Genomic DNA, 21,895 nt, shown 5'->3' with positions numbered 1-21,895 from the left:
TATGCCTGACCACACATTCAGCAGCTGGTTTCATTAAACAAGACATCTGACACGGTCTCATGGACAGTCATGCACCTAGGTACATGGAACAACGTATGCAGAAGAGAGCACTGCATCAAATCACAAACCTAGTTCCAGAAATTGAATTCACCATGATGATGTAGGTACTTGTCTGAAATCCAGGAGACCACTGTTCCTGGAAACTGCCTATAGCAGCTTCCTGGTGACAGGTATTCTTCCCCTCTACTCTGCTCTGTTGAGACCTCACCTGGAATACTGTGTCCAGCTTTGGAGCCCTCAACACAAGAAGATGCACAGTTAAAGATGGAATCCAGGTAAATGTCAGAAATTATTCTCTAAATATTCAGACATATTTTAAAATGTTAATCTCAGACATTGTTAAAACATATGGGTGGGTATCTCGAATTTTATTACAGCCCAAAGTAAACTCTCAAAATCTAGACAGATAATAATGTTTTTGTTCTAATAGAGAAATTTTACCCTAAAGAGACAAATGCAAAGCTCCCACTGATTTTAATGTACATTCCATACATGTCGCTGAAGGCATAAGACATTCTCCTACAGAGCAAGGTATTTGATTTTTCACGTCAGTTCATCACAAACCTGAGTGGAGGTCTTGGTGTGCATCAAATAATTTTTGAAATCTTTCCTCTGCTTTCAAAGCCCGAATAGTCCAAAGTCCCTGGAGGGATGATGACAAGTGGGAGAACACTGGACTTCGAGCTACAAAGGGAAATGAGAGTAACTTAGCAATAGCTCAAGGACAACATTTAATTCTTTCTGTACCGCACTAATCTTTAATCCTACCACTTTATATTTAAATATACAAGTTACTGCACTGCATCCTTTTAGAATAAACATGCAGTATCTTTAACTAAAGCCCGCTTATACAATTAGAATCAGTCAGACAGCCAGGCAGATTAATTTCTATAAAAAATGTCTTACATTTTTAACAATAGCTGTCACTGAAGAAATTCTTTGAGCTTTATTAATGACACGAGACACCAATGTTTGTTACTCATAATGCTTAATATTTCATATCACAGTCAAGCTAAAGTCAGGCACGAGAGTCAGATTAGGTCAGAAACTCCATTAGGATGTGCATGCAAGGTCCCAAAGACCAGAAATGTAGCCATGTTCTTAACTTGCTTTACTTACAGATACTTAAGCTGACCTCAGCTTTATCATTACGCAAAACAGGAGTTAAGTGTGTAATTCACTAGTTGGGAACCAAGGCAATAAGGAAGTTATTTGCATAGCAAAAGAAAAGGTTCTTTGATGGATTGTCTACAAAATACTAGCATTTCACAGAATAATAAGCAGGGTTCAAACCACCATCAAGTCCCGCCAAGCTACATACTTGTGGATTCTAGACGTTTAATATCTCTTGAAGTGTCTAAAAAATATCGCCGAAGAAAAATGAAAAGAATAAATAGTGGAATTAAGGGGATGAGTATCCAAGGAATCACTGCCACAGCCACAGCCACCACACCAAAAATCTGTAGGAGAGTCTGCAACACAATAGAAACAAAATAAAAAAACTCTTTGCCAGAAGAATTTAATTTAGAACAAGTACAAAACTACTTAATGCTATTGAAGCACTTAAGTATTTAAACATAAACTCCCAAATTTAAGAGCAGAGGCATTGTATAACATATAAGCAACATCTATTTTTAAGCAACTTGAATTTACAAGAATACCTAATTTGACCAACTGTGCAGTTTATAGTTTTCTTCTGCATTGTTCTTTAAGAAGTGTCTTTACAAACTGGTTGACTGAACGTTAGCGCCCGTCTTTGTGGACTGTTCTGTGACTGCTGTCACACAGCAATAGATAATAAAAGGAACAGACTACTAATCTTTAATGAACCCAGGCTATCTGGTGAATCACAGGTAAGTTTTTTTTCAGTCCAGGTAAAAAGTAACTGTTGGAAGACTGACTTATGGTTCAAAGACTTGACAGATGAAAGAGTGACTTTCAACACTGGCTTCTAATTTTTCCCTAAAAGCAACTTTGTCCCATTTAGAAGAAAACCAGAGAAAGTGAGTTTTCTCTTCCCAAGGGACTGCACTAGGAAACGTTACAAATGAGAATAAAATGCTAAACACTGCAAGAAATGTCCTTCAAGAGGCTAGTTGTAGCAGGTTTACTTCAGAGTACAAGATGAATGGCTGGGCTAAACTTGAATATACTCTTAAAAAAACAGATATAGTATTGAATGAAGCTTTGTTGCTTAGGAAGGTGGACACTGGCCTGAGTTTCTGAATTAAATCTCCCATTTCCTGCAGACCACACCTTTCACATCAAACTTTCAGTTTGAATACACTATGAAAAGCATTATCTGCACACAAATTTCTCCCAGAACACCAGCTCCGTGTGTCAGGAGTACAAGCACACTGAAATCAGAGCATGCCCCTTCACTCTTTAAAAACGGGAGGGAAAAAGCCTCCAACAACCTGTACAAAAAGAAATCCATCCCGTACAAACCCCAGACAGCTGAAATTCTCCCTCAACACTCAATTCCTACATTATTGTGATTAACAAATTCCTTAGAAATCATAATGTTTTCTAAAATGTCTCCCCTTTAGGGACTGCAGAGAGGCCACCTTCTTCATCATCACATACGACACACAGGTAGATTCCAGCTGAACTTTGCAGCTGCCTGATTTCTGGATGCCAAAAACACGTTAGTGGCCAGTGGGTCCCAAGAACGTGTGCCTGGCAGCACAAAGGCTTTCGTCACTTCATCCGTGCACTGAGTTGGAAAAGTTAAGTAACACAAAAGCTAAGAGACCAGAGAGACACTTGGATTTTCAGACGCTTTCAGTGGATGTGCCTATGAAACACTGAATTTCCTGTTAGTCTTCTGTTAGCAAACCCTCCCGCCCCCCGGCTTTAAATCCTAAACTGAGCACAACCTCTTCCCCTACATCTGGGGTTTTTTAGGGTTTTTTTTTTTTCTCAAGGCTTTTCTGACTTTACCCTAATCTCACCTGACCAAACACCTTGCTGTGTTACAGCTGCATGAGTCAGCACAATTTAGTCCTCGGATTCAGGCAAGACCTTAGTTCATGACAGAAGATTTATCGTCCTAACAGCATTGCATCTCACAGATCGTGAAAGCACATTACAGGGTCTCATAAACCTATTAGGGAAAATAGCTATAGGGTAGGTATGGGGTAGGAGCTCTGAAGGAAGCTGCATTACCACTACACTGCTCATCTGTGGGTTAAGGTGTTGACAGCATCATGTTGTTTGACCTTCTAGATACACACAGTAGATTGCAAATGTTTTACCTAGATTTCATCACGAGGAGGCAAGGTGGCAGCGAGAGTGCATGGTATTTCACTTGGATCAATTAAGCACACGGTTATGTCAGCACAAAGCAAAAACAAAGCCTCGCCTGACTCCTCATCACTGCTGCTGTCAGCCCTTCTCTACCTTCTACTTCTCCGGCGTTCTGTACAACCCTGTAAGCGTATTTCACTTTTACAAAAGGTGAGGGCAAAGGAAATAATGATTCCCAACGTCCTCCAAATTTTCTCCTGTCTGGACCACTGTCTTCCCCAGTGCTGCTCACTGTCTCTGCCAAGCCTGCCAGCCAACCACACACTAGCTAATTTCTAAAGGCCCCCTTCACCTCCATCCTCATCAACAAATGGAGATCGAAGTCCGTTCCTTCCTTCTGACAACTCAGTCCCAAATCTGCTTCATATGCCTGCTGCCTTCCCCTTGTCCCCCCATCACCTCCCAGACAGCCACAAAAAAAGCAGTTTCTGAAGTACTTCTGTCTCCCCGTACCATCAGCCACAAACCTGAAGTGTTGAGGAAAGCTGCTTCAAGGAAAAGAATTCTGATTAAAAAAATGCTGCTTAATAAAAAATAAAAAAGCCAAACCAAAGTTTTAGTGATGATAATCTACAATATGTTGCAAAGTGCCGGTGGGGGTGGGAGTGGGAGTACAACTATTAGGATCCAGCTAATGTAAACAAAGCCTTGCTACGGTGAAAATATAGGGAAGGAAAAGATGGTTAGGATGAGTAAAGTAAAAATCTGGCACCGCCTTTGGAAGGAATTTTAGATGAGCCTGCGCCACCTTATCATTATAAAAATTTATGATAGGGTGGATCAGTCATGTGTGTTGTTTTTTTGGAAAACCAAACTTGCATATAAATTAACTCTTAATGAAGTAGTCTGAAAGCCAGACACAACCATTTGCAGGCTGTAATCATGTAGTTACTGCGTTGAGGTAAGGCAAAGGTTCTAGCTCCTGAGTTTCACAAGAGAAGACGAACCTCTTCAGCTGGAGACTGCCCCAACTTCTAGTAGCTTCACCGCATGCAAGCTAGAGGACCCAAGATCACCATTGAGCTGTTGAGAACAGCACATGTGCAGTCTGACTGCTCTCCTCTCTGCAGACAAGCAGCAAGCTAGGGATTTGGTTTGCAGAGCAAGAAGTGCTCAGCCAGAGATCCAGACCTTGTCCAGCAGAATCGGCTTCCGACTGAAAATGGCATGAAAAAGCTACGTCGTGAGAATTCCCTACAGGAAAGAATCATGGCCTATAAACCTAACAGCTTTTACTGTATTTCTTAATGTTATAATTTATAAACCTTCTGTAATGACTGTGAAGAAAACAGCAATCACATTACAAAAAAATAGGAGCTGATTAATTACATTTTACAGCTAGCCTGCACAGTGCTGGAAACACGGCCACCTCACACAAAAGGCAACAGATGCACAGGCTACCAAAACTGCAAGGATCTGAAGGGAGAAATCTGATTTTCTTTCTACTGGAGCCATATAGTCCATTGTGCACCTTTAAATTTGCTTCAGTTTCCCTGGAGAAAGAAGACTCTCCCACTCACAGATTACACATACTCTGTCCCTTGAGTATAGAAAAGCATGTGCTGTTTCATTGGAGTCATCCTGTTGCTTGCAAGAGTCTTTAGAGATTTCCATCATGCTTTATTCAGTCACTCCATTCACTGGATGCTTATTTTTCCTCAAGATATCTCCTGTCTTACTGGAGCAAGCATACCCTCCTATAACCCTCTGGGGAAGTGAATGCTCTGATCAGCACATTCACTTGCGAAACAAGTGCTTTCCCTTCATCTTCTGATGACCTACATACTCATACTTCTTACAGGTGCTGAGAGCGATCTCCTGGAGTTTCCATCTTAAAGAGTTCTTAATTTGGGAAGAGCAAGGTATTTCTCTACCACAATCACACTAGAGAAAAGCACTTCATGTGAGGTAAAGAAAAACGAGAAAAAAATCTAGAAAAACATGGGAATTGCAAGCTATCAGCCATACACAGCTCACGAGCCATAAGCCTTTCCCTTGTTGCAGAAACTATACATTTATATACTGTTAGAAATCTTAAGCACCACAAACTGTAAGCCATTTGAAATCATTTAATAAAGCTGAGAGGACAAAAATGCAAAAGTAAAATTTAGAGTTCAAGATGTCTCATAAGAATGTTTACCCTTCTATCCTATAGATCACTGCCCTTCCCCCTATTGGTTATACCCAGAGCTCCATTCATGTTTGGCTTAAGTGTTTCTTTGAAAAGGGCACCTGGCCTTCATCTAGAACACCATTATGAACCCCTCAGGTCTGCTGGCACTTTGCTCCAGTGGGTACTTAAGAAAGTACCTATAAAACACCTCTCCTGCCTTCTCTCTAACAAGCTCAAGAGACAGATCTTTGGGGTCTTCCATCCTCTCCTGTAATGAAAAAAGAAGCTATGCAGTTTTGTTTGTTTGTTTTTAAACGGATCTTACAATGTATTTCAGCATCTCTTATAAAATATAAGGGGTACCATGCAGTTCCCTGTCTGTAAGTTCCTAGTGTGTTTTGCAATGCCAGTCATACCACATAGGTTTGACAGCTACGATATAGTACCTAGTACCACAGGAACCACACCATTCTCGACCTGCAGCTGGTGACCTTGTAGGATCCCAAGGGATGGGATCTGAGACTCAGAAACCTTAATGTGGGAGTCTACATATGACCTACACGATGAAACTCCTGTCTTAGTTTAGAAGTTTAGAAAGTGATTTGTCTACCCTTTAAATTGATACCTTGTGACCCTGTAGCTGAATATTTCTCTAGAGTCTGCTAACTGTATTGACTACACGCCCTCTGACTACAGCAAAGTAAGCATCTAAACCCCAACAAGCAGATACTTAAAAGTTTGATGACTGAATTTGCAGTCAAATTCTACCGAAGAACTGCAGGGATCCAGGACTAGTTTTACCAATATTTAACCAGAAGTCAAACACATCTACCCTGCCCCTGTTCGTAACTCCTGCTCCTTGGACTCCAGTATAGAGTCACAGAATGGTTTGGGTTGGAAGAGATCTCAAAATCACTTAACCCCCTGCCATGGGCAGGGACACCCTCCACTAGACCAGGTTGCCCAAAGCCCCATCCAACCTGGCCTTGAACACCTCCAGGGATGGCACATCCATCCAGTATGCACTCCCAAGGATTATGGCCACAAAGCCATTCTGATTTAATAATAGAAACAGTGCACATCGTACATACCCTGGATTTCAAGTTTGCACCCTTAACTCCATTAATTTAGGGTACTGTCAGCCAGGCCATGCTGTCTGAAGTAAAGCCAGGTCAAGAAACTACAAAACCCCACTCTGTTCACACTTGTTTGGCATCAACTCTTCCTCCTCCTCTCCCCCTGACTCAAGCTGTTTCCTCGTTGGCTCTGCCAAATAACTGCATGCACAATCAATCCCTAAGCTGGTTTTGACATTTGTTTTTTCCTAGAACACTTCCCTTTTTTTTTTTTTTTTCCCCTCTTTCCCCCTAACCACACTTTTCCAAACCAGACTGTTTGGACTGACTGTGCCGCCGCTCTGCTAAAGCGCAGCCGCAGAGCCGGCTGGTCACACTGGCACAGCAGAGGACAAGCTTCCCTGGGGAGGGGACACTGCAAAGAGCAGCTCACGGTGATAAACACTTCACTCAAGCCAGTTGCATCCAGAGCAGCGTGGCAAACCACGACATACATTTTTTCCAATTTTTGCTCCTTTATTACAAAAAAAAAAACCCAACCCAACCAAACCAACATGAAACATCCAGATAGAAACCCTTCATCCCTGTCCTATAATCCTATAAAAATAGGATTAAAAAGAGCTTTACTCCATTTTACTCACTTAAAGGTGAGTAAAACCAGGTTGGATGGGGCCCTGGGCAACCTTGTCTAGATCATGCCTGGAGGTTTGTGGCCCTGCCTGTGACAGGGGGGTTGGAACTCTATGATCCTTGGCGTCCCTTCCAACCCAGGCCATTCTATGATTCTATGAAAGAGGTTGAGTTGAGGCACACAGTTGTGTCTTTAATAAGATGTATGGGTTTTCTTTTGGAACTGGTTCAAAAAAATACATATGGCTGTTTATAATATTGCTTGCATCAAGCTCTCAGGAACAGATTTGTCTTAAGTGAAAAAGTGGTGAGGACTTATGAGTACAGGAGAAAAAGTGCTGCATATAACTCCAATATTTAAAAAAACATGTGGTCCTTTTCTGAAGCAACTGGTGAGAGCAATCCTTGACAGGAATGACAGCTCTCACTCAACAGCAATACAGCTTCAGCAAAACGTGTATTCATGAGAAAATTTGGAATACAAAGACACAGTTGAGAAAGAACTGAAAATTGTCATTTCAGAGAAAGGAAAAAGTAACACCTAAATATTGCCTGCTCTAAAACCTTCAAAAACAGCAAGCCTGTCTTACTGTCTCAGAATCCTGCTCTTTGCAATCAGTCGACAAGAGGTTACCTGATGAAATCTGTGTGTCACTGCAAGTGGGCCGAAATGTCTGCCAGAAATACCACAGATATACACTCAAAACTCCTGATCACACCTTTAACGTTGTTACCTTTTATTTCTTCTTGTCTCTGTAGCATAGTCTTCCTAGATCACTGTTATTCCAAGTGAGCAAGCACACACTTAGCTCTTCCAGGCAAATGTTTTCCACCAACACGCTCACTCATTTGATTTGGCATGCATTTTACCATGAAGTGAGAAGAAGCCTTAGTATTTGTTCAACATCATGGCAAACTCTGTCCAATTGTTCCTTAACAAGCACTGCCACCATCCTGTTGTATTTAAACAGCATCCTGTCATCACTAATCTCTTACCCTACAACAAGGGGCAAGAAATAGGCTTTCTGAGCACCATGGGCCAAGAGGCTTAGCTATTTTATGCAGGTCTTGATCCCAGCAGCAGCTCTCACCCCACCCCACCCCCCCCCCAAAAACCACAGTCCCTATGTTGTCTGAGACTTCCAGATATTGATGCTTTAGAAACAGATCCATAATCAAGCTCTGGACTTTATGACTCTGCCAGGCATTCAAAATCCTCGTCCTTTAAAACTCTGCATTATGTTCCTAAATCTGCATTATGTTCCTGGCAGGGCCAGGGAAGCTAAGTTACTTCCAGCTAATACAGATTTTTTAATGGAAACACAAGATTTTATGAGAGCCAAAGCTATGGCTCCTCTTCTGCATCTCTGTCTGCAGCAGCTCCTGTTCATACCCTCTGCACATGGAAACCAACACTGTCACACAAAAAAAAAGGATGGAGCCAACACCTATTCTTGTAAATGCCTGTGGACAACGTAGTTTTGTATTTATAAGCAGTAAAAACGTGGGGACCACCTTAAATTTCACAGGGTTTTTTTTTTTTTTTCCCCTCAAATGTTCTTCTTCTATTGCACCTCATACCTACTAGGCACTTCTCCACAAAAGTGTTTTCAGGGATTTGGGCAGCAGTGCACAACTTTGCAGTAAGAATCTATATAAAAGTGTGAGGTCCTCTCCTTGCAGTTAATATGGAGCTAGTCATAGTTTTATGCTGATCTCCCTATTAAAATGATATAAAAAGTGAATACACTTTGATGTTCAGCAGTGGTGGTCTTCTCCTGTAAATGTCAGCAGTCCCTGACTGTATTCTTATGCTGTTTTTCTCCCATGGAACAAAAACCCCAATGCAGGCACACGAAACCTATTCACATAAACTATAGCACTCTTTGTACCATGACAAATATGTTATATCTTCCTGTGGAACACCTCAGATGCCAAGCATAATTTTACATGGTAGCTTGAGGAAACAGCATTAATCAGTGAGAGTGTAGAACATGCATACACACATGCTTTGTTTTCTGAACAGCTCTTGCCAGAACCTGCCTGAAACAATACAGAAAAACGTCTGGCACCACCCAACCTTCCCAGAGTTACTCTTCTTCTCAGGTAGCGGAAAGCATCCCTTTCCATTATATTAATTTAGGAGTTTTGTGATTTCTGTGTAAACAAGGACTCCAACACCCCCACCAGCAGCAGCACCACCAGTAAGTGGGATCACTTTGTTGGCTTTTGCATTTGCTTCAAGGTTCCCAGAACAATTCATTTCTGTGTCTCCTCTGCCAAGTGAGCGGCATTTTTAAAAGGAAGCTAAAGAACGGCTCGACTATTTCTGCTTCCCTCCTACCCCTTAGAAGCCATCTCCAAAACTTTTACCTGGCTATGTCAGCCCAATACAGCCCCAATGAGCACACACCCTGATGAAATCAAAATATTTAATTCCATAATTAACACTACTACAAACAGTGTGTTTCCCATTTTGTTCTTCGCTTATATATTCAGCACTTTATATGCAGTGGCTGATTCACCAATATTTATCCTTGATCTTCTCCCAATTCACACCCTCCTAAAAGCAGTTTTTTCTTTCAGTGGCCATCGCCTCCTTTCCATAGAAGTGGCACACATAGAACAAAATAAAAAATGATAATAATCAAGAACTATCTACTATCTATTTCTGTAGCTATTAGGCTGCAGAAGGCAGTCATACAAGCTGATACAAAATGATGGAAAAAATGAGTATTAAAAGGACTGGGAAGGGATAGACCTTTTGACACACCCCCTCCTCCCCCCCCCCACTCCCCCCCCCAGTACAAAACTGTGAATGCTGAGGTAACTAAACAGGGAAAGGACAACAGAAAGCAGCCAGGTTCCCAGGCTCTCCCCAGACAGAATCTCCCACTGCTGCTGCTGGGGAAAGACCACTGACCTTCTTGGACAGACAACTGCTGTGACCCTGCCTGGCCTTACCTAATGTTCTTATGGCCTAGTCCATTCACCTGCCTGCTAAAATACTGTCCGCTGTTCCTGTGAGGAATTCCTCTGAGCTAATGATGATGTTATCCTAAGCTTATCATCCATGCTGTGTGTTATTTCCCACCATTATTCCAAATGCCTAGCAAGTTTTTTCTTACCACAGATGCTGCTGTCCACTCTGCTGCTCTGGCTTTGAGCTATATGGCCTTTCCTGCCTCAGGCCTCTTGTCCCTCATGGCTATAACGGCAAAGCAACCCCCTGCGCTTCCCAAGGATACCTCATTTTCGACCACATGACCTCTTCTCCTCAGCCAAGCTTTAACTTTTTTGCCAGAAGTCAATTCTGGGTCTTTCAGCAGCTTTAAAAGCTTTGTACTATGTCTGACCTGTGGTCTCTTCTGTTAAAGAGAGTATCAGTTCTTCAGGAACAGCTCTTCAGCCTTACAGCTATTACAAGCTTTTAAGCATTTGACTGTTCATTCTTGCTATTCAAAATAAACTATTCATATATTTATTTTTAGGTGGACTGACCACAGTACTAGTACTTCTGTAAGTTCCACAGAAGCCCCTCTGCTCAAGTTAAATGAAAACTATAAAAAATATTAATGACTACAGCACCAGATACTGAAATAAATAAATTGACCTTCTGTTCTTCTCTGGGTGTACTTTTTCATATCAGACACACAAAAAAAATGCTTTTTAGCCTGTCTCTGGGGTTTTGTTCCAAGCTTCTCCAGAGCATTGCCACTCTGAAAGGGTTACAAAATACTACTTTCCTATTGTGCTGGTTTGGCTGGGATAGAGTTAATTTTCTTTATAAAGGCTAGTTCAGGTTTATGGTTTGGATTTGTGCTGGTAACGGCATTGCTAACACAGAGGTGTTTTTGTTATTGCTGAGCAGTGCTTGCACAGAGCCAAGGCCTTTTCTTGCTCCTCACCCCACCCCACCAGTGAGTAGGCTGGGGGTGCACAAGGAATTGAGAGGGGACACAGCTGGGACAGCTGGCCAAAGGGGTATGCCATACCAAATGATGTCATGCTCAGCATATAAAGCTGCAGGAAGATGGAAGGGGGGATGTTTGGAGTGACAGCATTTGCCTTCCCAAGTCACTGTTAGGCATGATGGAGCCATGGAGCCCTACTTTCCTGGAGATGGCTGAACACCTGTCCCCCCATGGGAAATGAGGAATGAACTCCTTGTCTTGCTTTGCTTGTGTGTGCAGCTTTTGCTTTACCTATTGAACTGTCTATATCTTCTCTGAGTTTTTTCACTTTCACTCATCTGATTCCCTCCCAAGGGGGGAGGCGAGCGAGGAGCTGTGTGGCGCTTACAGGCCCACTGGGGTTAAACCACGACACCTATTCCAAACAAACTCGACTCACAGCTCCTCAGCACTACACGCTGTTCAGTGATCGCTCAAGCTCCAGGAAGCTTACTGGTGGTCTGACATTTTCAGCAACCACATTTTAGCTAATCAGCACCACCATCAGATCTGACTCCGTTCCGCTGTTCCCTGCAGGTACAGAACCCACTGGCATCCCAAGTAGTAAAAGGAAACATCCTTGGCAGAGAACAAGCATTGTTTCCTGTGGTAAGCACATGCTCATTCACATTTTGTTACACATATGCTCCCAGACCATCAGGAAGACTTTTCATACCTTTATCACAAATCATCAAGCGAGACACACTTACCAAAGTTAACTAACTGATAAACTGGCCCAGTCCCAAAATTCAGCCTTTCTACTGAGGAGAAGAATGAAAAATTATTTTTCTCAGTATTATATTTAAGAGAAGGATCAACAATTGAATTGGGTACCAAAGGCAGCACGTTTTCAATTGTAGGAGGGAAACTCTAAACCCATTACCTTAGCACACAAATGACTTTCATAGTAAGAACGCTCTGCTTGTTTAAATGTTAGACTCATTTCAAAACCCAATAAAAAACCCAAAGAAAACAAGATTTAGGGATGTGACTGTGGAAGCAAATGCAATCACTCAGCATCCTATTCTTACATAGTGCAGGAATAGCCATTATGACCTACTTGAAAGCACCTTTTTCAACACACAAATTTTTCTGTTTCAAGAGTGAAATCCAAATTATTTTATTTTTTTTTAAGTGATACCAAACTATCCTGTAAGGTAGATGTAACACAAAGAGGTATAAGCTCTCCAGTCACAATTTGGCATTCAGTTCCCAGCTGAACTTTCATATTTTGCTGTATGAACTTGCCCACACTGAAGCCTCTGTTTTTGAAGAGCAAACTCATCTGGAATTTCAAATCGGTTGTAGAGTTCACCAGGCAGGCACAGTATTTGCTTCAGCAAAAAACCCCTCTCTTACATCATGCATGAGATGCACATGAAAGCCTGACAGCATGTTTTTATTAGATATGGTCTTTTTTTTGCTAGAGATAATTCCTTGTCCCACATGTTTGTCTTGGGCATAAATATACCTAATGATTTAACACACACAGGCCAACTATATGACTTCGTAATTCAAATTACCTCCAAGTTGCTGCTTTGCTCTTGAATCAAAAGTGAAATCTCCAGTTCTTTTGCTGAACAGTGAACTTCTGCTTTATTTGTAAGCACACATTGTCCTATCTACAGCATATCAGTAGTTTAAGGCAATCTAGACAATTTGTACTTATCACCATTTGCAACAGGATTGTTACAGTCTATGACTGACAGCAGAATTAAAAGATTTCTAGCTACTGTGAAGTGTTAGAAATGTTAATGATCTCCAGAAATCTCATAAAACACTCACCAGTTTGAGCTACAGACGTTAAAGGTTTCAATAATGCTTAAAGTCAGGTAAATGCTTATAAATAAAAATCCCCACTGACATTAAAAGCCAAAGTCTTGTATATATAGAAAGCTGGACCAAAAAAAAAAGGAGAAAACTACAGAATATAAGTTCTCTTACATCAAAGTATTTCTTTGCCAAGTGTCACAAACGAAAAGCAAACAAGAGAACACCTTCCAACATACATTTAAAGAGACCAGGATGAATGGAATCTCCCTCCAGAACTTTTACAAATTCCACCTTAACCAAAAGAGGGGATATTTCCAAACCACAAACACTGGACTCCCATACAACTGTCCTGTGCTCTAGTCGCTGAAAAAGTACTGAGAGTGACCTGAAGAAGAAAACAGAGAAGCTAATTTGGAGAAGAAACTACTTAAACCTACTGAAATTTGATATTTACAGGTTTTGGCCAAGACATACCAAAATACTGCAAGAAAAACTACGTTTTTGTCTTCCTACCACTAACCCACAATATGTGCATAACGTTAGAGAAAAGAAGAGGAAGACGGCATCTCATGATGTTCCCGTGTTCTGGATAAAGAGAAGTCAGGATTCCACTAAGTGAAAGTTAGCTTTATTTATCCCCAAGTACTATATTGGAAACATCAGTATTCCACACTTCATTGAGGAAACAGAAGGAACAGCCCAGTAACAAAGGTATTCACATTTACCACATAAATGGAGAACTATAAAACCTAAAAGGAAGAGAGTTAAGTAAAATATGAAGGGCAGGAAAGTGGCAAGCACAAAAAGGGAAGATGACAAAAAGCTAATGAAATCACATTTTTCAGTATTATTTTATTTTCCTTCCCTTGTTAGATACAATTAGTCAATTGTAGACTAATTAGATTAATCAATTCTTACTAATACTAAGTAAATACAAACTCTAAATTATTTAAAAAGTTATGTTATGTTCCCACACAAATTACATTTGTTACTGCAATGATACCTGTCTCCTTGACACTAATATGTGGGGAATGACATGCTTACCTACTGAGATAAAAATTCCATGCACTAATGTAAATAGAAAATAAAAAAGGGGGGTGGGAAATGACTGGACTGGATTCCATATGCCTGCTGAGTGAGGCCAGAACTTCAGCCTTCCCTAGAAAGCGAAGGTCCACGTATAAGAAAGAATCCACCTCTTAGCAGCAACTCCAGACTTTATATGTTTTATCCTATACATATACTGCCCTCCATCTGAATAATACACAGTCTGTATTATGCAAAACACTCACCCTTACATTCAAAGGGATGTGATGACAGGTACAGAGTAAAGACCAGCAATAGCTATGGCGTAGATTATCCCCACTGCTGGTCACCATCAAGAAGACTAATTGTCTACTGGGATTTAACAATCAAGGCATTCAAGGACAGAGGAATGAACAGTCAATAAAGAACAGCATTATTTCAACAAGTGTCTGTGCTAAACTCACAGCTCCTGCATATTAGCCTTGGAGACTTGTGCAACCAAAGCATCCTCTTCCTCCTCAACCTCCCTTCCCTCTATTATTTTTTGGGGGGATGGGGAGGTAGGATGATGGCAGCCAGGTAGTCAGGATGGACAGTGTTTTGTTTGGTTTTAACAACACATTGTATAGCTCCTTTTTATTTCAAAGAAAACAGCAAAACTGAAAGCCTGTAGAAATATGAAATGATGACACCAAAAATTATTTTTTAATTATAATTAGAACTCAGAAATAACCAATAAAAATATACATCTATTATCTTTCTTTAAGGTTTTCTTGGTCTTTCATTATGCACTAAGAATATGCACTGTTGAGAACATGCACATCTTGGAAATGTACAGTTAGAACATCTGTTCCACAGAAGTTCTGTAAGATTTCAGCAGTCAAGTGCCACCAGGCAACTGGGTTTTCTTTTAATTTTTTTGTTTTTCATTTAAATCTCAGCAGAGCTGCAGAACCTTGTGATCTAACCATCAAGCAAAACTACTGGTATTCAGCTGAAGGGAAACCAAAAGGTGTCTCCATGACACAGGTCTGCTCTACATACCAGGCTAAAGAGAACATGCTGACATTTAACAGAGGTCCCCCACAACAGGTTATTTTCTCACAATATATTTATGATCATATTTTAAACACACACATGCAAACACGCCAAAAAAACCCTGTTCTTCAATGAATAAAGCTATCTCTTCAAACTCACAGATGTATACATACATAACCTAACTAAACTGGAAAAAACAACACAACAAACCTCCCAGGACCCCATCTCTCAGAGAAATCACAAAATAACAACGTCATTGTTAAACTAAAAGATCCTGGAATTCCTTCTACACACTTTCCCTGACATCTTCAGACAATAAAATGCAGGGGTCAGTGGTACTGAAACAAGGAGCGGCAGTTCCACTCTTGTGCACATACGAAAGCAAGTGACCCAAGCTATTATTCCAGTCTGAGGCACTTTTTGTTCCTAATATCCAGATGCAGCAGCTTTTTTTTTCCCCTTTTCTTTTTTTTCTTCTTTCTTTCTTTTTTTTTTTTTAAAGAAATGACTGTGGACACCTCCTTCACATTTTCCTTTTCTTCAGCATTTTCACTTCATAAAGCTGCAGTCAATGTGTTTTGTGTGTGGTGAGAAGGGAATGGCACATTCAGTGGTGGTCTCAGCCACAGCCTACATTGGTGGCTCAAGTAGTCTCAGGATTAGGTCTTTGTGTGTGATGAAAGGAAATGAAAAGTCAGTTATTTAAACTCAGTCAAGCTGTTGATTTTGGGGAGGAAAAAGGTTTTGCAATTCAGTTTTCCTCAATAAATCACTGCCCTTTTCCAAGGGCAGCTGCAGATAGTTCACATGTTCACAGTGTTCTCCAGAAACAAAACAGATCGTGATTTTTTTTTCTCTCCCTCAGTCCAACACAGGGTAAGGAATCAAAATGAAGGGGGCCATCACATTAAGTTACTCAAATTCACTAGAAACTAAAGCAGAAAATCAACTCCGTTAACAGGTAATAAGATCAGTGAAGAATTAAAAGGGCAAGAAACAACAGAGAAAAACACCTCTCTAAAATTTATCATCATAATTAACAAATAACAAAATGAAATACATTTCACCACCCTATGTATTCAGTGTCTACAGACCTAATTTTCAACCTGCAGCTTATTAGTTTGGGTACTCATCCTGCACCACCTGAGACCACAGTTTAAAGATGTTAAGCCTCTGTGTATCTATCTCCAGTTGAAGTGAGATTTAGGTACTAAAATCAAGCCTTTGACAAGGTCTCAAAAATATTTCAGCATCGAAAATACTGATCACTTTGGAAGATCTGGGCTAATGTACATAAAATACTCTTAAATGGATCGGATTCTTAGTTCCTAGTACACACTCCTTAAATTCTTTTATTCTACCCTTTAACTGGCCTTTTACAAAATTAATACGGTGTGTTTTGTCAGTGCTGAGTTGAGAGAGGCACTGCTATCCATTTTCACCATGTCACTTTAAACTAGAAGCCCCAAACCTACAAGCAAACTCCACATCAACAGAACCTTGTACTCTCACAGAACTTCAGGAAGGAGGAACAACCGAGTCAACTCAGTTTTAACACTGAGTGAATCAGCTGGTGTTTTCAGAGGCGCCTAAGAAAATTAAGTAACAGCATCTGAAAAACCACCTGACTTCACAAGTCCCTTTGGACTTATAGGATGATCAAGTTTGCACCAACTAAAGAAAACATTTGTGCAATTATTTGTGTTTGGGAAGCTCTTTGAGGCTGTTGTCAAGCCTGTCCTCTGATTAAACTAACAAATATATAAAATAAAGCATACATATGTAAAATGAAGTAGATGTTTAAATCCTCTTAGAAAGACTTAAAACACAGTAATGGCCTTCACACAAGCAGTCCTTTACCCGAGGAAGCTGTAACTTGGTTGGAAAACACCTGACAAAAAATGTAACTCAGGATAGGAAAAAGAAGTGGAGGTGAAGAGCTGAGGCTAAGGAGGCTGACAGTACTATGGCACATAATTAAAAATACGCATGCTGACATAAAAAATACCCAACCAAATAACCCCATCTTCACCAAGGAAGTTCGTTCAGCTTTCTGACTACCTGAATCAACCAACAAGCAATAACTGCTACCTCATTTTACAAGCATATCTGGTGCCACATTTAGTAGAAGTAACAAGTATCAGAGTGAACACAGCATTGCTTTTCATTTTATTTTTTAGGAGAGCTGGTAAGGAACCTTATGGGCAGCCAGAATCCATTACAGAAGGCAAGGCCCAGGCTTAGACTGCAGAAAAGTTTATTTTTTACTTTAATGACCTTTGAACTGGACTGCAAATGGACCATTAAAGATATCTCAGCTGAAGTGCCTAACTTAACCAGTGGTTTCTTCTCAGTTTTTATACTTCACATCTACCCACTGAGTTCTGCTCAACAGCCACGTAGTCATACAATGCGCTCTCATAAAAAAGACATTTTTTATTTATTTATCTTGTGGATACAGCAGTAACTTCAACAAAACAGTAAGTCAACTGCACTAACGTGACACATCTCACACTGTTAAAATTCCTGAGTTAAGAAGGAAGGAAGGAAAAAAAAAAAAAAATAGGACTGCCCCCTCCCACTGAGGACTGCCCCTCCTGCCCCATGTCTCTCTGAAGGCAGGTGTGCTGTATTTTGGTGAACTTAAAACCAAAGAAAAAAAGGTGGGCAAGAAGCTTTAAACACAGTGAGACTTGCTACTTTGGGAGCTACTGCAAAGCAACAGTTTTACAGAATCTAGTCATGAAGAATCCGTGAGGTCTAAGGTGCATTTTTGTGCCTGCCACACACCTGCTACTTCTGCTTTAACAGGTAAGCCTACAGTGACTATCCACTGTTTCTCCTTTGCCGACTCAATGGAAGATGGAAGAAAAATCAACTCTTTTAGTTCAAGGAATTAATTTTCATCCAGTATAGCTGTCTAGACTAATCACGCTCATTATGACTGTAGTGCAGTGTATAAATCTTATTAGGCACTCTAAAAAAGGACATTACCAGTTTTTAGAATTGCCTTAAAAGCTGTACTCAGCGTAATGATGAAATTCTCACAATGAGCAGGCGTTAATTATTTATTTACAGGTATTTAAATAGGCTCATTGTAGCTTTTGGGTGTCCAATCACATTGCAGTTACCCGTACAGAAATCATACACTCCCTTGCCAGCAGAGTAAAAGGGTGGAATGCTTCGCAGTGATCCTGGCAATAACGTAGAAAAAGGACCACTTCTTCAATGCAAATCCGCTCAAGAAAAGCTTCTACACACAAAGTAAGATGAACCAGTTACTGCATTGTTTAATAAAGTTTCACTTGATTCCTCCTGACAACCATTTAGACAATGAATGTTGGGAAATGTCTCTCAAAGAATCAGCAACAATGGCTGGGATCAGAGCTTTTATATTTAGCTAATACTGTTTTTAGAAAGGAGAAAATATTTCTTCCTGAAGGGATTATACCAAGTCTTATAAAAGACACCTGCAAACAAAACAAGTGACAAAAGATCTCTATCATAACTGATAACAGTTATCCTTTGTTAAAATCTGTGCTGCTTCAAAATAAATATCACATCTTTGCTATTGAATTTCAAAAGGCATCCACTAACCAAAAAAGCTTGCTGATCAAGAACAGCAAGTTTTAGAAAACCTGCCAAGAAGGAAGTACTCTTCTCTTGTGGAGAGCAGCACATCAGCAGTCAGCGTTAAGTTCCTAATTTTTTTTTTCCTGATACCAAATAGGACCAGGGAGTCAGGACAGAATCTTTTCAATGGTACACTGGACATGTACCTTCTACTTTGTTTTTTTTTCTGAAAAGCAAAACTTTTCACTTAAAATACAAACTTTAGAGCTCGATAAATTACTCAATAGCCAACTTAAGAAGCATGCAAAGCAATCAACATGAGGGGAAATGTTTTACAAAACACAGTTTAGCGTAGGAGCTTGAAAGAAGAAAGCAATCACATCCAGAGCAACAGCCTTCATTCCAGACCAGTTAAGTTTGGTAAGCAGGTGCAGCCTCAAGTATCGATACACTGGTAAAATAAGTAGGTTTTCCAATTTGCTAGCAGTTAATGAAGTCCCCTGTATGTGCCATGCACACAGGTTAGCTCCTTCCTTAGCTTTCTTTTGGAGCAAACCACTTGGCTTCCCCAAGGGGTAAAAAAAAAAAAAAAAAAAAAGTAAAGAGTGTAATTCTCAAGACAGTTTGCTTCAGTGTCTGCTCTCAGAAGGAAGCATGGACAAGACCACACCAATTTTGGCTCCCTCTGCTTACACAGGCTTCTCCATCTTTTTTCCCCAACAAGTTCTGCATCCTCAGACAACTCCAAATGCCTCTAAACTGCATGCCGGGGCATGCCAAACACCCACTCAGTTTCTTGCCATATAAACACCACACAAGTGGGCTGCAACACAACTCTCCTGCTGTTTCACATGCACAGAACTCAGGAAAAGGGTTAATCATTTTATCTCAAACTGTTAGTGAGCAGTACACAGCACGAACATATGTACAGTCTGCTGTAAAGGGGACAAGCCCCTCTGCATTGCTCAGTCTAATGGTCAAGGAGCACTAGGTAGTAGAGATGGTTTTGATTTTGTGGACATAAATCCTATGCTGAGAGAAGAGGATAAGGATTTCAGGACAGCCTGAGCTTCCAGCCAAAAAAAAAAAAAGGCATGTATATGTTGTCCCAAGAGATCAGAAATAAAGCAAGATATTCTGTCTAACACGACTATTAATAAGACTGAAGAAAATCTGTGATCTGTATAAACAGTACCAAACAAGTAGTATTTGTGTAGAAAGATGTTCATGTTGCAGAAAGAAGAAATCTGTTCAGGCCCATGAATACAAAATCTTAATATTCACTACAAGCAACTCCAAAACTCATAAAAAAATCCCAACTGTTTCAACTGTTAAAATACATCACCTTCCTTTCTTCCCCTAAATGACATGTGGCACTGCCATCCTTTGAAAAACAAATACACACCTCAACAACTTCACTAAACGAGGAAAAAAACTTTATCTTAAAAGAATTTCTACTCCCTCCTTGGAATGACTTCCCCCCTTCCTCTATTTTCAAGAGTTCAGCATTAACAACATGATTAAACTGCTCAACCCAAAATGCCTTTGGTTTATTGTTGAAGAATTCCAAATAAGGTTTAGATCCTAAGTAAGTTCTCTCTCAGAGACAAAGCAAAGTTAGCCACAGCACCTTAATAAACATTTCTGACTTGAGCATGACAGGTCTGATCTAAGGGGATCGTTTCTTTCTCTGGCCTCCATGATTCTGTGTATTCTGTGATTCATGTTATTTTGATACAGTACAATCAATTTTTTTGCAGCTTCATTCTTCTGCAATTTTTTACAAGGAAGATTAATAGCAACTGCAACAGAAAAATTACCTTGATGTCATATATAATCCTTTATCCTTTCATCATCATCAAAATCTTAGTGCTTTGTCCATCTTTCTTGTCTGCAGCAACTTATTTCACTTGCTCCTATTAAGGCTATTATATTCACCCTATTACTACTAATCTTTTCTTTGTAAATAGCCACACCTATTTTAATCCAAAATGGTGTGGTAAGCACTTGATTCTTTGTGGAAGTAGACACGTAATTAGGTTAATCTGTGCTATCTTTTCATGTGAGTTGATTGTTTCTTTACTATGGACATATTTCTTATAACAGCAATAAGCTTGCCAGATCGCTGGGAGGCAAATCAGGAGCAATTTACCAAGCATGTAGCTACTACGAACTGAAATCTTGACATAATAGCGAGCTGTGTATAGCCACTCCTACCTGCCAGTTATTACTCATGTCAGCTTTCTACTGACACATTAAATTTCAACCGCACCTTTCTTTCACAAACAAGTCCTTTCATTCAACTCAGCCACCACGTCTGCAGCAAACAGCAGATCTTCACCAAAGCATTCAGGAACCTCAACTCGGAACGCAGCGCCGAAGACTTGGACAGCAGCAAATGAATTACCTGCATGAAGTCCAGAAACGTCAACGGCAGCAAGTCATCCAGGTGGCCAATATCTTTGGAGAAACGATTCAGGATCCTTCCTACAGAAACAGGGTTGGAGAAGAAAAAGAAGCAGAAAGTAAATATAATTCCTTAAAATATCAAAATTATCTGAAAGACACCATACTTCACCATTTTAGTAACAATGAAAAGGAAGCGGCTAGAATCTAAACATAAAAAGGCACTTTTCAAAACCACCACGAAGGGGATCTTTTACAACCACTGCAGTACATTTTGAAGAATAATACTTCTTTACAAATGCCTTTCATCCGATAATACAAAACTTTTACTTAAACTGCTAGGAAAAAATTACAACTGGCTTTGAAGATACTGGTCCAATAGAATTTAACAGGTGAAACAGATACTTTGTATGCTCGAGGTCTGCAGGTAAAGGTTTACAGTTCAGAGAACTCAATCCAAGTTTCGCCAAGTAACATCAGCTAGAATCTGCCCCTAACCTTCACTGAAACTCACTAGTTCACCTGTGTACCAGATAGATCAGAGTTGATCTAACTGATCCATCCCAGTATTTCTGTTCCCACCCTTTCACCATTATACAGGGATTCACATCACAGGCATTTCTGAGATAAAAAAGGTATGCATTCATGCAGCTTTGTGTTCAAAACTTTAACAATCCTCATTTTTACTAAACCAATAAAACAGTTTTTGATCTGCTGTCAGTGAGGCATTTACATTTTACTATGTTCTCAAGTTCTGAGTAGAAAAAAAAAATCAGCTATAGCAAGAGTTCTTTTAATACCTGAAGTCCCAATGCTGCTATCCATAAGTGGAGTAACATCTTTATCAATCGATACCTCTACTTGACAGGGAAGAGGTGAAACTAAGGATGGGAACCTGGCCCTTTCTAAGGTGTGTAATGCCCGTACATGCATTTGCA

The 21,895-nt window shown here is 40.2% G+C and overlaps 1 protein-coding gene across 2 annotated transcripts in view; it reads right to left on the bottom strand.

Moving 5' to 3' along the window:
* The window catches only part of ABCC4 (ATP binding cassette subfamily C member 4 (PEL blood group)), a gene marked incomplete at both ends in the record, with an annotated part of 145,879 nt that overhangs the window by 40,177 nt on the left and 83,807 nt on the right, over positions 1 to 21,895 (bottom strand). For both annotated transcript variants that reach the window (XM_084279539.1, XM_084279540.1), the window contains 3 exons: positions 625 to 744; positions 1,382 to 1,532; positions 20,959 to 21,038. In XM_084279539.1, coding sequence (XP_084135665.1) covers positions 625 to 744; positions 1,382 to 1,532; positions 20,959 to 21,038 — 351 coding nt within the window. The remainder of the gene's footprint in view (positions 1 to 624; positions 745 to 1,381; positions 1,533 to 20,958; positions 21,039 to 21,895) is intronic.

Source organism: Gallinula chloropus (genome assembly GCF_964237585.1).
Source record: "Gallinula chloropus genome assembly, chromosome: 1".
In the NCBI taxonomy this organism is placed as follows: domain Eukaryota; kingdom Metazoa; phylum Chordata; class Aves; order Gruiformes; family Rallidae; genus Gallinula; species Gallinula chloropus.
This window is presented reverse-complemented; position numbering and strand designations above follow the sequence as displayed.